The following is a 15,997-nucleotide window of genomic DNA, read 5'->3' on the forward strand; positions in this document are numbered from 1 at the left end:
CAAGTATACATTACTCTTGATTTAAATAAACTGTTCCCAGTGCACAATTCAAGCTGCATCATCTCTCTCCCAAGTATCGTATGCTGGTTATTACACATGCTTCCAATGCTTCACACTTGAGTATTTGCATGCATCAAGACATCTTAACAGTAAACTCCTGTACTATCACTGTCCTACAAGTCAAAGAACCCAAATATATTTAGAGGTGCTGTAACAGACCAACACTCCACCCACCACTCTCCGAAGTCAAAAGTGTCATTTTGTGTGTCTCTGGGCTAGGCAGGACTCCACTTAGTCATAAGCATTATTGCCAGAAGTGCAGACAACCATAATCCTTTATTTCTTGCAAGTTATTGGATTATAAAGGTCTTGTCTGGCTAGACAACAAAACGAGAATAGTCAGAACTAGGCCACCCTCCTCCCCCCAACACTTTGGGTGTTCAGACATTGAAGTGACAAAAGAAAATGCAAGAAGATACTGGTTATGTGAATACAACAACTTTATTGAAATAAAAGTGCAGAAAAGGAGAAATTTAACACCTAAAATGGCTACATAGCCCAAGGTCAAGCCAGACTAACCACCCCTTAAACGCAAGACCAAATGCAAGGTGAAGTCTGTCTGGATGTAGCCAGATAATGTGCGCCCGTCTTCCAGCTGCTTGCCAGCAAAGATCTGATCTGGAGGGATACCGTCTTTGTCTTGGATTTTGGCTTTGACATTCTCAATCGTATCACTGGGCTCCACTTCTAGTGTGATTGTCTTGCCAGTCAAAGTCTTGACAAAGATCTGCATTTTCTATTAAAGAAAAGAAAAAAATGTTAAAACAGCAGTACAAAAAAGTCTATTAAGTTCCTAATAGAACAAACTCTCTAAAGTGATACTACATTGTCTATATATACACACACACCACACAACTGAAGGATGTCAACAAAATGTGGCATTCATAACCCGAAAGCAGCTGCATAAATCATAGCTCAGAGTCTGCCTCACATATACTTCTGTAGACCATGGTGTCCAAATAGGCTAAATTGGGCATCTCTGAGTAGCTTGCGAGCTAATGGCAGCTCTCCAGCTACCTTCAAGTAACTACTATGTGCAGCCCCCCCACCCCCCAAAAGGCTATTTGGATGAACTAAGATTACAAAATTGAAAAGTGCATATTCAAGAATAAAATGATGTGTGTATTTTCACAGCTCATAACGTGTTTTGAGAAGAATTGTTGAATTTCTACATTTCAAGTTGCTAAAACCGCTCTTGCATTACTGCTGGCAGCCCTGCCCGATGCACTGAGGGAATCTCTGCTGGCAGCCCTGCCCGATGCACTGAGGTGATCTCTGCTGGCAGCCCTCCCGATGCACTGAGGTGATCTCTGCTGGCAGCCCTGCCCGATGCACTGAGGTGATCTCTGCTGGCAGCCCTGCCCGATGCACTGAGGTGATCTCTGCTGGCAGCCCTGCCCGATGCACTGAGGTGATCTCTGCTGGCAGCCCTGCCCGATGCACTGAGGTGATCTCTGCTGGCAGCCCTGCCCGATGCACTGAGGGGATCTCTGCTGGCAGCCCTGCCCGATGCACTGAGGGGATCTCTGCTGGCAACCCTGCCCGATGCACTGAGGTGATCTCTGCTGGCAGCCCTGCCCGACGCACTGAGGTGATCTCTGCTGGCAGCCCTCCCGATGCACTGAGGTGATCTCTGCTGGCAGCCCTGCCCGATGCACTGAGGTGATCTCTGCTGGCAGCCCTGCCCGATGCACTGAGGGGATCTCTGCTGGCAACCCTGCCCGATGCACTGAGGTGATCTATGCTGGCAGCCCTGCCCGATGCACTGAGGGGATCTCTGCTGGCAGCCCTGCCCGATGCACTGAGGGGATCTCTGCTGGCAACCCTGCCCGATGCACTGAGGTGATCTCTGCTGGCAGCCCTGCCCGATGCACTGAGGTGATCTCTGCTGGCAGCCCTGCCCGATGCACTGAGGTGATCTCTGCTGGCAGCCCTGCCCGATGCACTGAGGTGATCTCTGCTGGCAGCCCTCCCGATGCACTGAGGTGATCTCTGCTGGCAGCCCTGCCCGATGCACTGAGGTGATCTCTGCTGGCAGCCCTGCCCGATGCACTGAGGTGATCTCTGCTGGCAGCCCTGCCCGATGCACTGAGGTGATCTCTGCTGGCAGCCCTGCCCGATGCACTGAGGTGATCTCTGCTGGCAGCCCTGCCCGATGCACTGAGGTGATCTCTGCTGGCAGCCCTGCCCGATGCACTGAGGTGATCTCTGCTGGCAGCCCTGCCCGATGCACTGAGGTGATCTCTGCTGGCAGCCCTGCCCGATGCACTGAGGGGATCTCTGCTGGCAGCCCTGCCCGATGCACTGAGGGGATCTCTGCTGGCAACCCTGCCCGATGCACTGAGGTGATCTCTGCTGGCAGCCCTGCCCGACGCACTGAGGTGATCTCTGCTGGCAGCCCTCCCGATGCACTGAGGTGATCTCTGCTGGCAGCCCTGCCCGACGCACTGAGGTGATCTATGCTGGCAGCCCTGCCCGATGCACTGAGGGGATCTCTGCTGGCAGCCCTGCCCGATGCACTGAGGGGATCTCTGCTGGCAACCCTGCCCGATGCACTGAGGGGATCTCTGCTGGCAGCCCTGCCCGATGCACTGAGGTGATCTCTGCTGGCAACCCTGCCCGATGCACTGAGGGGATCTCTGCTGGCAGCCCTGCCCGATGCACTGAGGGGATCTCTGCTGGCAACCCTGCCCGATGCACTGAGGTGATCTCTGCTGGCAGCCCTGCCCGACGCACTGAGGTGATCTCTGCTGGCAGCCCTCCCGATGCACTGAGGTGATCTCTGCTGGCAGCCCTGCCCGATGCACTGAGGTGATCTCTGCTGGCAGCCCTGCCCGATGCACTGAGGGGATCTCTGCTGGCAGTCTTCCACAGGATGGTCACTAATATTAGTGTTGCATGGATAACATCAGTGGCTCTGCATATGTTTTGTATTGAACATTAGTGGCTCTTTTTACAGAAAAGGTTAGAGACCCCCGGGCTAGATCTATCCCAGACTGGGCAGGACATCCACATGAGAAACGAATATTTATATAGGAGTGTTATTGATAATCTGATCTGGATCAGGGCCTTCTTGGACCTATGAAGCATCTAGATCTCATTGTTTTAGCGTCTAGACAGGTTTCTGAAAATATTTCCCAGATCACTTCATTGTTATCCTTGTATGGGAGAAAGGGTTAAGTATTTGGCCTGTCGCGTTACCTCTTGGCTGCCCTGAAAACTGCACTCCTTGGCAATGAAATGATTCTTCCAGGGGTAGACAGGACACCATTTGAAATCTATACATGAGGATACCAAGAACTGCATGTTAAAGAACAGTCCAGGCTGTGACTACCATCTTCCACCCCCAAAGGAGCCTCCCCTTTTCTTTGACCTCGTTTTTCTTGTGCCAGAGGCAGCCTATAGAGCAAATGTTTCGAGCCTTTTGAGACCGGCCCTCGCCCAAGTGTGCCTAAAATCCAACTTGGATGTCAAGCTGCAAGCTCTGCTGACAGGCACTGATTGGTGCAGTCCGGAGTACAGCAGAGCTATAGTAGATTCCGGCCTCCTTCACACCAGGGGCTCGTCCATAGAGCTCGTCCGCTGCCACAGGGACCTGCTCATGAAAGGTGCGCATGTGTCACTTGCATTTGTGACAGATACGGAGTCCACACACCGGTGCCATTAAAAGTGATCGACCACAAGCATTGTGCGTCTGGTCAGCTGCTCAGTGGAGGTATAAACTCACCGAGGGGTAAGAGCAGCAGGGTATGTATTTTTATCTCGTGGTTCTCCACGAATTTAAAAACACTGCAGGGTTCAGCTGCCAGGTTAACTGTCTTTAAAGACGCACAACATGATATTCTGTAATCCGCACGCCTGATTGTGTGTTTGAGATCCTGCAAACCGAGAGAAGAGGCAGGAGAGGGAGCAGAAGGAAGCAGATGGAGGTAAGCCGAGAGATGAAGGAAAGAGGGACTGGGTGACAGAGGAGATGGAGGGGAGGAATGGAGCGCAGGCGAGCGCTGAAAGGGATTGTGACCCATAGTACGACTGTCCCATCTCTCATCCTTCTCTATTCCGTTTCAGAACCTCAGGCATGCTGTGGTTATTCTGAGGCCCTTTCTACATTATTACTCATTTTTAAAAGTTAATCCCTGACAGACATAACTGTCTTGTTAGAGCATCCACTGCAGACACCGCAAACCTGACATACGGGGGGGGGGGGGGGACATAAAAAACAAAAACTTTGCAGCTCTGTTAGAGAAACATTTTGCGAATTATTAGCTCTGGATTAACCATTTCTTGCATTACTGAGATCTTCAGAGACACACGGCCGTTTTCCGTCCTAACCGGGAAGCTGTCCCTCCTTCCGTTTTTTATTCTTCTTGGAGGCCGGGAAGTGATACACAGTGTGTTGTGGTTACGTGCAACTACATGAAGAATAAGCATTACTATTTCTTATCCGCAACCTTACCCTTAAAGGTTAGGAGAGCAATACCATGTACTGCACTTTGAAGGCATGTCAACCTTCATTCCGGTGCCAGCTGTACAAGTCGGTGACTCTACACTCTTGAGTGCCCAGTCTCAGGCGAGTGCCAGCTGTACAAGAGTTGGTGCCTCTAAGCTGAGTGTGCCCAGTCTCAGGCGAGTGCCATCTGTACAAGAGTCGGTGCCTCTAAGCTCCGAGTGTGCCCAGTCACAGGCGAGTGCCAGCTGTACAAGAGTTGGTGCCTCTAAGCTCCGAGTGTGCCCAGTCTCAGGCGAGTGCCAGGTGTACAAGAGTCGGTGCCTCTAAGCTCAGAGTGAGCCCAGTCTCAGGCGAGTGCCAGCTGTACAAGAGTGGGTGCCTCCGAGTGTGCCCAGTCTCAGGCAAGTGCAGGCTGTACAAGAGTCGGTGCCTCTAAGCTCAGAGTGAGCCCAGTCTCAGGCGAGTGCCAGCTGTACAAGAGTGGGTGCCTCCAAGTGTGCCCAGTCTCAGGCGAGTGCCAGCTGTACAAGAGTCGGTGCCTCTAAGTTCCGAGTGAGCACAGTGTCAGGCGAATGCCAGCTGTACAAGAGTCGGTGCGTCTAAGCTCCGAGTGTGCCCAGTCTCAGGCGAGTGCCAGCTGTACACGAGTCGGTGCCTCTAAGCTCCGAGTGTGCCCAGTCTCAGGCAAGTGCCAGGTGTACAAGAGTCGGTGCCTCTAAGCTCCGAGTGTGCCCAGTCACAGGCGAGTGCCAGCTGTACAAGAGTTGGTGCCTCTAAGCTCCGAGTGTGCCCAGTCTCAGGCGAGTGCCAGGTGTACAAGAGTCGGTGCCTCTAAGCTCAGAGTGAGCCCAGTCTCAGGCGAGTGCCAGCTGTACAAGAGTGGGTGCCTCCGAGTGTGCCCAGTCTCAGGCGAGTGCCAGCTGTACAAGAGTCGGTGCCTCTAAGCTCCTAGTGAGCACAGTCTCAGGAGAGTGCCAGCTGTACAAGAGTCGGTGCCTCTAAGCTCCGAGTGTGCCCAGTCTCAGGCGAGTGCCAGGTGTACAAGAGTCGGTGCCTCTAAGCTCAGAGTGAGCCCAGTCTCAGGCGAGTGCCAGCTGTACAAGAGTGGGTGCCTCCGAGTGTGCCCAGTCTCAGGCGAGTGCCAGCTGTACAAGAGTCGGTGCCTCTAAGCTCCGAGTGAGCACAGTGTCAGGCGAATGCCAGCTGTACAAGAGTCGGTGCGTCTAAGCTCCGAGTGTGCCCAGTCTCAGGCGAGTGCCAGCTGTACACGAGTCGGTGCCTCTAAGCTCCGAGTGTGCCCAGTCTCAGGCAAGTGCCAGGTGTACAAGAGTCGGTGCCTCTAAGCTCCGAGTGTGCCCAGTCACAGGCGAGTGCCAGCTGTACAAGAGTTGGTGCCTCTAAGCTCCGAGTGTGCCCAGTCTCAGGCGAGTGCCAGGTGTACAAGAGTCGGTGCCTCTAAGCTCAGAGTGAGCCCAGTCTCAGGCGAGTGCCAGCTGTACAAGAGTGGGTGCCTCCGAGTGTGCCCAGTCTCAGGCGAGTGCCAGCTGTACAAGAGTCGGTGCCTCTAAGCTCCTAGTGAGCACAGTCTCAGGAGAGTGCCAGCTGTACAAGAGTCGGTGCCTCTAAGCTCCGAGTGTGCCCAGTCTCAGGCGAGTGCCAGGTGCACAAGAGTCGGTGCCTCTAAGCTCAGAGTGAGCCCAGTCTCAAGCGAGTGCCAGCTGTACAAGAGTTGGTGCCTCCGAGTGTGCCCAGTCTCAGGCGAGTGCCAGCTGTACAAGAGTCGGTGCCTCTAAGCTCCGAGTGAGCACAGTCTCAGGCGAGTGCCAGCTGTACAAGAGTGGGTGCCTCCGAGTGTGCCCAGTCTCAGGCGAGTGCCAGCTTTACAAGAGTCGGTGCCTCTAAGCTCCGAGTGTGCCCAGTCTCAGGCGAGTGCCAGGTGTACAAGAGTCGGTGCCTCTAAGCTCAGAGTGAGCCCAGTCTCAGGCGAGTGCCAGCTGTACAAGAGTGGGTGCCTCCGAGTGTGCCCAGTCTCAGGCAAGTGCAGGCTGTACAAGAGTCGGTGCCTCTAAGCTGATTGTGCCCAGTCTCAGGCGAGTGCCAGCTGTACAAGAGTCGGTGCCTCTAAGCTCTGAGTGAGCACAGCCTCAGGCGAGTGCCAGCTGTACAAGAGTGGGTGCCTCCGAGTGTGCCCAGTCTCAGGCGAGTGCCAGGTGTACAAGAGTCGGTGCCTCTAAGCTCCGAGTGAGCCCAGTCTCAGGCGAGTGCCAGCTGTACAAGAGTGGGTGCCTCTAAGCTCAGAGTGAGCCCAGTCTCAAGCGAGTGCCAGCTGTACAAGAGTTGGTGCCTCCGAGTGTGCCCAGTCTCAGGCGAGTGCCAGCTGTAAAGAGTCGGTGCCTCTAAGCTCCGAGCGAGCACAGTCTCAGGCGACTGCCAGCTGTACAAGAGTCGGTGCCTCTAAGCTCCGAGTGAGCACAGTCTCAGGCGAGTGCCAGCTGTACAAGAGTCGGTGCCTCTAAGCTCCGAGTGTGCCCAGTCTCAGGCGAGTGCCAGGTGCACAAGAGTCGGTGCCTCTAAGCTCAGAGTGAGCCCAGTCTCAAGCGAGTGCCAGCTGTACAAGAGTTGGTGCCTCCGAGTGTGCCCAGTCTCAGGCGAGTGCCAGCTGTACAAGAGTCGGTGCCTCTAAGCTCCGAGTGAGCACAGTCTCAGGCGAGTGCCAGCTGTACAAGAGTGAGTGCCTCTGAGTGTGCCCAGTCTCAGGCGAGTGCCAGCTTTACAAGAGTCGGTGCCTCTAAGCTCCGAGTGTGCCCAGTCTCAGGCGAGTGCCAGGTGTACAAGAGTCGGTGCCTCTAAGCTCAGAGTGAGCCCAGTCTCAGGCGAGTGCCAGCTGTACAAGAGTGGGTGCCTCCGAGTGTGCCCAGTCTCAGGCAAGTGCAGGCTGTACAAGAGTCGGTGCCTCTAAGCTGATTGTGCCCAGTCTCAGGCGAGTGCCAGGTGTACAAGAGTCGGTGCCTCCGAGTGTGCCCAGTCTCAGGCAAGTGCCAGCTGTACACGAGTCGGTGCCTCTAAGCTCCGAGTGTGCCCAGTCTCAGGCAAGTGCCAGGTGTACAAGAGTCGGTGCCTCTAAGCTCCGAGTGTGCCCAGTCACAGGCGAGTGCCAGCTGTACAAGAGTTGGTGCCTCTAAGCTCCGAGTGTGCCCAGTCTCAGGCGAGTGCCAGGTGTACAAGAGTCGGTGCCTCTAAGCTCAGAGTGAGCCCAGTCTCAGGCGAGTGCCAGCTGTACAAGAGTGGGTGCCTCCGAGTGTGCCCAGTCTCAGGCGAGTGCCAGCTGTACAAGAGTCGGTGCCTCTAAGCTCCGAGTGAGCACAGTCTCAGGAGAGTGCCAGCTGTACAAGAGTCGATGCCTCTAAGCTCCGAGTGTGCCCAGTCTCAGGCGAGTGCCAGGTGCACAAGAGTCGGTGCCTCTAAGCTCAGAGTGAGCCCAGTCTCAAGCGAGTGCCAGCTGTACAAGAGTTGGTGCCTCCGAGTGTGCCCAGTCTCAGGCGAGTGCCAGCTGTACAAGAGTCGGTGCCTCTAAGCTCCGAGTGAGCACAGTCTCAGGCGAGTGCCAGCTGTACAAGAGTGGGTGCCTCCGAGTGTGCCCAGTCTCAGGCGAGTGCCAGCTTTACAAGAGTCGGTGCCTCTAAGCTCCGAGTGTGCCCAGTCTCAGGCGAGTGCCAGGTGTACAAGAGTCGGTGCCTCTAAGCTCAGAGTGAGCCCAGTCTCAGGCGAGTGCCAGCTGTACAAGAGTGGGTGCCTCCGAGTGTGCCCAGTCTCAGGCAAGTGCAGGCTGTACAAGAGTCGGTGCCTCTAAGCTGATTGTGCCCAGTCTCAGGCGAGTGCCAGCTGTACAAGAGTCGGTGCCTCTAAGCTCTGAGTGAGCACAGCCTCAGGCGAGTGCCAGCTGTACAAGAGTGGGTGCCTCCGAGTGTGCCCAGTCTCAGGCGAGTGCCAGGTGTACAAGAGTCGGTGCCTCTAAGCTCCGAGTGAGCCCAGTCTCAGGCGAGTGCCAGCTGTACAAGAGTGGGTGCCTCTAAGCTCAGAGTGAGCCCAGTCTCAAGCGAGTGTCAGCTGTACAAGAGTTGGTGCCTCCGAGTGTGCCCAGTCTCAGGCGAGTGCCAGCTGTAAAGAGTCGGTGCCTCTAAGCTCCGAGCGAGCACAGTCTCAGGCGACTGCCAGCTGTACAAGAGTCGGTGCCTCTAAGCTCCGAGTGAGCACAGTCTCAGGCGAGTGCCAGCTGTACAAGAGTCGGTGCCTCTAAGCTCCGAGTGTGCCCAGTCTCAGGCGAGTGCCAGGTGCACAAGAGTCGGTGCCTCTAAGCTCAGAGTGAGCCCAGTCTCAAGCGAGTGCCAGCTGTACAAGAGTTGGTGCCTCCGAGTGTGCTCAGTCTCAGGCGAGTGCCAGCTGTACAAGAGTCGGTGCCTCTAAGCTCCGAGTGAGCACAGTCTCAGGCGAGTGCCAGCTGTACAAGAGTGAGTGCCTCTGAGTGTGCCCAGTCTCAGGCGAGTGCCAGCTTTACAAGAGTCGGTGCCTCTAAGCTCCGAGTGTGCCCAGTCTCAGGCGAGTGCCAGGTGTACAAGAGTCGGTGCCTCTAAGCTCAGAGTGAGCCCAGTCTCAGGCGAGTGCCAGCTGTACAAGAGTGGGTGCCTCCGAGTGTGCCCAGTCTCAGGCGAGTGCCAGCTGTACAAGAGTCGGTGCCTCTAAGCTCCGAGTGAGCACAGTCTCAGGCGAGTGCCAGCTGTACAAGAGTCGATGCCTCTAAGCTCCGAGTGTGCCCAGTCTCAGGCGAGTGCCAGGTGTACAAGAGTCGGTGCCTCTAAGCTCAGAGTGAGCCCAGTCTCAAGCGAGTGCCAGCTGTACAAGAGTTGGTGCCTCCGAGTGTGCCCAGTCTCAGGCGAGTGCCAGCTGTACAAGAGTCGGTGCCTCTAAGCTCCGAGTGAGCACAGTTTCAGGCAAGTGCCAGCTGTACAAGAGTGGGTGCCTCCGAGTGTGCCCAGTCTCTGGCGAGTGCCAGCTTTACAAGAGTCGGTGCCTCTAAGCTCCGAGTGTGCCCAGTCTCAGGCGAGTGCCAGGTGTACAAGAGTCGGTGCCTCTAAGCTCAGAGTGAGCCCAGTCTCAGGCGAGTGCCAGCTGTACAAGAGTGGGTGCCTCCGAGTGTGCCCAGTCTCAGGCAAGTGCAGGCTGTACAAGAGTCGGTGCCTCTAAGCTGATTGTGCCCAGTCTCAGGCGAGTGCCAGCTGTACAAGAGTCGGTGCCTCTAAGCTCTGAGTGAGCACAGCCTCAGGCGAGTGCCAGCTGTACAAGAGTGGGTGCCTCCGAGTGTGCCCAGTCTCAGGCGAGTGCCAGGTGTACAAGAGTCGGTGCCTCTAAGCTCCGAGTGAGCCCAGTCTCAGGCGAGTGCCAGCTGTACAAGAGTGGGTGCCTCTAAGCTCAGAGTGAGCCCAGTCTCAAGCGAGTGCCAGCTGTACAAGAGTTGGTGCCTCCGAGTGTGCCCAGTCTCAGGCGAGTGCCAGCTGTAAAGAGTCGGTGCCTCTAAGCTCCGAGCGAGCACAGTCTCAGGCGACTGCCAGCTGTACAAGAGTCGGTGCCTCTAAGCTCCGAGTGAGCACAGTCTCAGGCGAGTGCCAGCTGTACAAGAGTCGGTGCCTCTAAGCTCCGAGTGTGCCCAGTCTCAGGCGAGTGGCAGGTGCACAAGAGTCGGTGCCTCTAAGCTCAGAGTGAGCCCAGTCTCAAGCGAGTGCCAGCTGTACAAGAGTTGGTGCCTCCGAGTGTGCCCAGTCTCAGGCGAGTGCCAGCTGTACAAGAGTCGGTGCCTCTAAGCTCCGAGTGAGCACAGTCTCAGGCGAGTGCCAGCTGTACAAGAGTGAGTGCCTCTGAGTGTGCCCAGTCTCAGGCGAGTGCCAGCTTTACAAGAGTCGGTGCCTCTAAGCTCCGAGTGTGCCCAGTCTCAGGCGAGTGCCAGGTGTACAAGAGTCGGTGCGTCTAAGCTCAGAGTGAGCCCAGTCTCAGGCGAGTGCCAGCTGTACAAGAGTGGGTGCCTCCGAGTGTGCCCAGTCTCAGGCAAGTGCAGGCTGTACAAGAGTCGGTGCCTCTAAGCTGATTGTGCCCAGTCTCAGGCGAGTGCCAGCTGTACAAGAGTCGGTGCCTCTAAGCTCTGAGTGAGCACAGCCTCAGGCGAGTGCCAGCTGTACAAGAGTGGGTGCCTCCGAGTGTGCCCAGTCTCAGGCGAGTGCCAGGTGTACAAGAGTCGGTGCCTCTAAGCTCCGAGTGAGCCCAGTCTCAGGCGAGTGCCAGCTGTACAAGAGTGGGTGCCTCTAAGCTCAGAGTGAGCCCAGTCTCAAGCGAGTGCCAGCTGTACAAGAGTTGGTGCCTCCGAGTGTGCCCAGTCTCAGGCGAGTGCCAGCTGTAAAGAGTCGGTGCCTCTAAGCTCCGAGCGAGCACAGTCTCAGGCGACTGCCAGCTGTACAAGAGTCGGTGCCTCTAAGCTCCGAGTGAGCACAGTCTCAGGCGAGTGCCAGCTGTACAAGAGTCGGTGCCTCTAAGCTCCGAGTGTGCCCAGTCTCAGGCGAGTGCCAGGTGCACAAGAGTCGGTGCCTCTAAGCTCAGAGTGAGCCCAGTCTCAAGCGAGTGCCAGCTGTACAAGAGTTGGTGCCTCCGAGTGTGCCCAGTCTCAGGCGAGTGCCAGCTGTACAAGAGTCGGTGCCTCTAAGCTCCGAGTGAGCACAGTCTCAGGCGAGTGCCAGCTGTACAAGAGTGAGTGCCTCTGAGTGTGCCCAGTCTCAGGCGAGTGCCAGCTTTACAAGAGTCGGTGCCTCTAAGCTCCGAGTGTGCCCAGTCTCAGGCGAGTGCCAGGTGTACAAGAGTCGGTGCGTCTAAGCTCAGAGTGAGCCCAGTCTCAGGCGAGTGCCAGCTGTACAAGAGTGGGTGCCTCCGAGTGTGCCCAGTCTCAGGCAAGTGCAGGCTGTACAAGAGTCGGTGCCTCTAAGCTGATTGTGCCCAGTCTCAGGCGAGTGCCAGCTGTACAAGAGTCGGTGCCTCTAAGCTCTGAGTGAGCACAGCCTCAGGCGAGTGCCAGCTGTACAAGAGTGGGTGCCTCCGAGTGTGCCCAGTCTCAGGCGAGTGCCAGGTGTACAAGAGTCGGTGCCTCTAAGCTCCGAGTGAGCCCAGTCTCAGGCGAGTGCCAGCTGTACAAGAGTGGGTGCCTCTAAGCTCAGAGTGAGCCCAGTCTCAAGCGAGTGCCAGCTGTACAAGAGTTGGTGCCTCCGAGTGTGCCCAGTCTCAGGCGAGTGCCAGCTGTAAAGAGTCGGTGCCTCTAAGCTCCGAGCGAGCACAGTCTCAGGCGACTGCCAGCTGTACAAGAGTCGGTGCCTCTAAGCTCCGAGTGAGCACAGTCTCAGGCGAGTGCCAGCTGTACAAGAGTCGGTGCCTCTAAGCTCCGAGTGTGCCCAGTCTCAGGCGAGTGCCAGGTGCACAAGAGTCGGTGCCTCTAAGCTCAGAGTGAGCCCAGTCTCAAGCGAGTGCCAGCTGTACAAGAGTTGGTGCCTCCGAGTGTGCCCAGTCTCAGGCGAGTGCCAGCTGTACAAGAGTCGGTGCCTCTAAGCTCCGAGTGAGCACAGTCTCAGGCGAGTGCCAGCTGTACAAGAGTGAGTGCCTCTGAGTGTGCCCAGTCTCAGGCGAGTGCCAGCTTTACAAGAGTCGGTGCCTCTAAGCTCCGAGTGTGCCCAGTCTCAGGCGAGTGCCAGGTGTACAAGAGTCGGTGCGTCTAAGCTCAGAGTGAGCCCAGTCTCAGGCGAGTGCCAGCTGTACAAGAGTGGGTGCCTCCGAGTGTGCCCAGTCTCAGGCAAGTGCAGGCTGTACAAGAGTCGGTGCCTCTAAGCTGATTGTGCCCAGTCTCAGGCGAGTGCCAGCTGTACAAGAGTCGGTGCCTCTAAGCTCTGAGTGAGCACAGCCTCAGGCGAGTGCCAGCTGTACAAGAGTGGGTGCCTCCGAGTGTGCCCAGTCTCAGGCGAGTGCCAGGTGTACAAGAGTCGGTGCCTCTAAGCTCCGAGTGAGCCCAGTCTCAGGCGAGTGCCAGCTGTACAAGAGTGGGTGCCTCTAAGCTCAGAGTGAGCCCAGTCTCAAGCGAGTGCCAGCTGTACAAGAGTTGGTGCCTCCGAGTGTGCCCAGTCTCAGGCGAGTGCCAGCTGTAAAGAGTCGGTGCCTCTAAGCTCCGAGCGAGCACAGTCTCAGGCGACTGCCAGCTGTACAAGAGTCGGTGCCTCTAAGCTCCGAGTAAGCACAGTCTCAGGCGAGTGCCAGCTGTACAAGAGTCGGTGCCTCTAAGCTGATTGTGCCCAGTATCAGGCGAGTGCCAGCTGTACAAGAGTCGGTGCCTCTAAGCTCAGAGTGAGCCCAGTCTCAGGCGAATGCCAGCTGTACAAGAGTCGGTGCCTCTAAGCTCAGAGTGAGCCCAGTCTCAGGCGAGTGCCAGCTGTACAAGAGTCGGTGCCTCTAAGCTCCGAGTGTGCCCAGTCTCAAGCGAGTGCCAGCTGTACAAGAGTCGGTGCCTCGATGCCAGCTGCTCTTGGGCCGACGCCCCCGACAGGACAAGCAGGCAGATTTCACCACGGCGTCAGGTTAGCGGGAGTGCAGGTGTCTAAGAGGCCGAGGCGCTCCTTTCACAGACTCCCTATTCAATTCGCAGCCCTCAGACATTTCACGATAAGCATTTCCTGTCATGAAGTTAATCTACGATCGTTGATGAGTGAAGGTCTGCTTGTTCAGGAAGGCTCCTTGTTGCTGGATGTCTGGAAGTACTGCTCACACTTACCGGTGAAGACGGCTCACACCAGAGTTGCCGCTGCACCTGTAAATCAAAGCGAGGCGGCACCACTCCCGGGTGACCGGGGCGGCCCCACTTTAGTTAGACGCCAACTAAACCGAGCTCCGCAGCTAAGCCAGCAGAGCCCGTGGCGCAAGAGGCTGTAAAAGTCCGTTACTGCCCCCTCCCTGTAGGGGGAGCTGCAGAGCCCGCATACACCACAGGCAGCATCTTCTGTCTCTACACCTGGGGACCCCTCACTGCAGAGCCCCGGGGACCCCCCCCCAGTGCAGAGCCCCAGGGACCCCCACCACCCCAGTGCAGAGCCCCGGGGACCACTCACTGCAGTCCCGGGTCACCCCCATCCCAGTGCGGAGCCCCAGGGACCCCCCCCACCCCAGAGCCCTGGGGAGCCCCCCCCACCCGAGTGCGACCCCAGTGGGGAGCCCCGAGGAGCCCCCCCATACCCCAGTGGGGAGCCCCGGGGACCCCCCCACCGCAGTGCAGAGCCCCAACGAGCCCGGTACTTACCCCCTCCCCTGAAGGGGGAGCTCAGGCAGCATCTTCTGCCCCTACATCCGCTGTACCGTAGCGTCCCCGGAGATCACCGGGCAACGACTCCACCGCCCCCCCCCCCCAAAAAAATGACAGCCGCTCCCGGCCATTCAGATGCTCCACCACCCCCCCCCCCCCTCCCCGGAGCATTCAGACCCCCTCCCCCTAAGATTAACACCCCACCCAGGCCTTCAAACTCCGCCTCTACCCCCCCCCAGGTTACCGCCCCTCCCAGATATACAAACTGTCTCCCCTCCCGTTACCACCCTTCACGAGTATTCAGGCCCCCCCCGGGTGAACCCCATCCTCCCTGCGGTGTTAAGGGCCCCAAAGAGCTCGTCCTCCGCGTCACCGAGCCCGCCGCGTCCAGCAGGCAACGGCTCCGGGCGGGCGGAGGCCACTCTAACGGCCCTGGTTCACCCCCGGTGCCCAAGCGTGTCTGCGCCACAGGAGGCACCACAGGAGGCCCCGCACCCCCCCCGGACTGGCTGAAGGCCCCGCACTGGGTCTCCCAGAGCCAGGCGACCTGTGTCCCGCCGCACGTACCGCTCGCTGCTTCTGCAGGGACGGTTTTCTCCGGTCCGACGGTGAGGGTGGGATCTGCTTCGCACTGCTCAGGCCCGGGCTCCGCTCTCCACCCAGTCGCCGCTCCGTCTGAAGAGAACAGAACTGCGCCACAGCAACAAAAGGCGGGACCGTCGTCACCTGCGCGGGATCCCTCTGCCGAGGTCACCCGCAGAATCCCTCCGAGCACTACTTCACGCGCAGGAAACTAAAGCCGTCTGCGTGTCTCCGTCCTGTCCTTCCACGGGATCCCTCCGCGCACTACTTCACGCGCAGGAAACTAAACCCTGTCAGCGCGTCTCTGTCTGTCTCTGCTCCTCTACGTCACAGGGAACCTCAGAAATACCGCAGCTGCCCATCTGTATGCGTCTGTCTGTGCCTCCCTACCTCACAGGGAAGTTCAGAAATACCGCAGCAGCCCGTCTGTCTGCACCTCCCTGACGCCATGTTATGCGAAGAGGCAGCAATACTGTGTCAACCAATATCTTTAAATGTATTTTTATATACTGTCATATTGTAATATTGTAGATGAAAATATTAAATTAAGCTGTCCTTTAAACTCAATTCTATATCAGGACCTGAGGCGAGGATTATGCAGTCCTTTCTTCACTTTATTACAAACAGCAAGTTCAAAGTTCAAAACATAGCAAATAACATGAAAACTTCAAGTCCCATGATGCCAACATACAACCATGGCAACCAATAAACCAATCCATTGTTGGGGGCGTGGCCTGTGACCGATGAAGCTGCACGCCTGGAGCGGAGCTCCTGGCTGCAGTTGGAGGGCCCTAAGTTTCCTGTTGAATTGGCGGTACCGAGGGCGGAACTAAGCGGTGTCGGAGGGCCACGTCTTGCAGGGGCACCAATTCCTGTACTTTTCAGAAGCAGAGGGAGCCCCACAAAGCCGCACGGAGTCTTCGGACTCCGGGCTGATATGAGACAAGATGGCGACCACGAGTCACGGAGGGAGGAGGCTGCGATGACTGCGCTGTGCACAGGAGCACCGTTGAACAGTAGACCCTGGAGCTGGGTGCTGCAGGGGCGACTGCGCCCCCTCCAAGTACTGCTGAGATCAATCGAAGGACGACGTTGGGGTGAGTGGGGGCCGTGCTTGGGTTTACTGGAGCGGGAGGCTCAATCCATTGCCGTACGCCGCCCCCCACGGATGGGACATAGTAGCGGGAACCACCATCTGTGCCCCTCTGGCCCCCTCAGTAACGAGTGGACGCTGAGGGTGGTTGGGGGGTGGTTACACCCCCATTGCGCTAGAATTGCCCTTTGGCACGTGGCGCATCATTGCGGAGCGCCGCACTGACACAATTAGCGTGGCTCTCATGGGCCCAGCAGAAAGTGGCAAAATTGGCAACAGCGAGTTTTTCTTAATGTTGGCGGCGGAGTGAGGCAAAGCCACACAATACCACAAATACATAAGGCTACATCACGCTCCAGCGCGTGACCCCAGGACTAAGAAGGGGAGATTTGATTCATGTATGCTGATACGCCTCACAATTGCTGGAGACACAAAGAGGCTG

At 57.1% G+C, this 15,997-nt stretch overlaps 1 protein-coding gene across 1 annotated transcript in view; it reads right to left on the reverse strand.

Moving 5' to 3' along the window:
* Positions 1-482: 482 nt before the first annotated feature.
* Positions 483-15,997, reverse strand: part of LOC138257896 (ubiquitin-like) — a 230,330-nt gene continuing 214,815 nt past the window's right edge. The window contains exon 4 of the mRNA XM_069205904.1: positions 483-796. Coding sequence (XP_069062005.1) covers positions 575-796 — 222 coding nt within the window. The 3' untranslated portion in view covers positions 483-574. The remainder of the gene's footprint in view (positions 797-15,997) is intronic.

Source organism: Pleurodeles waltl, chromosome 2_1 (assembly GCF_031143425.1).
Source record: "Pleurodeles waltl isolate 20211129_DDA chromosome 2_1, aPleWal1.hap1.20221129, whole genome shotgun sequence".
NCBI classification, from domain to species: domain Eukaryota; kingdom Metazoa; phylum Chordata; class Amphibia; order Caudata; family Salamandridae; genus Pleurodeles; species Pleurodeles waltl.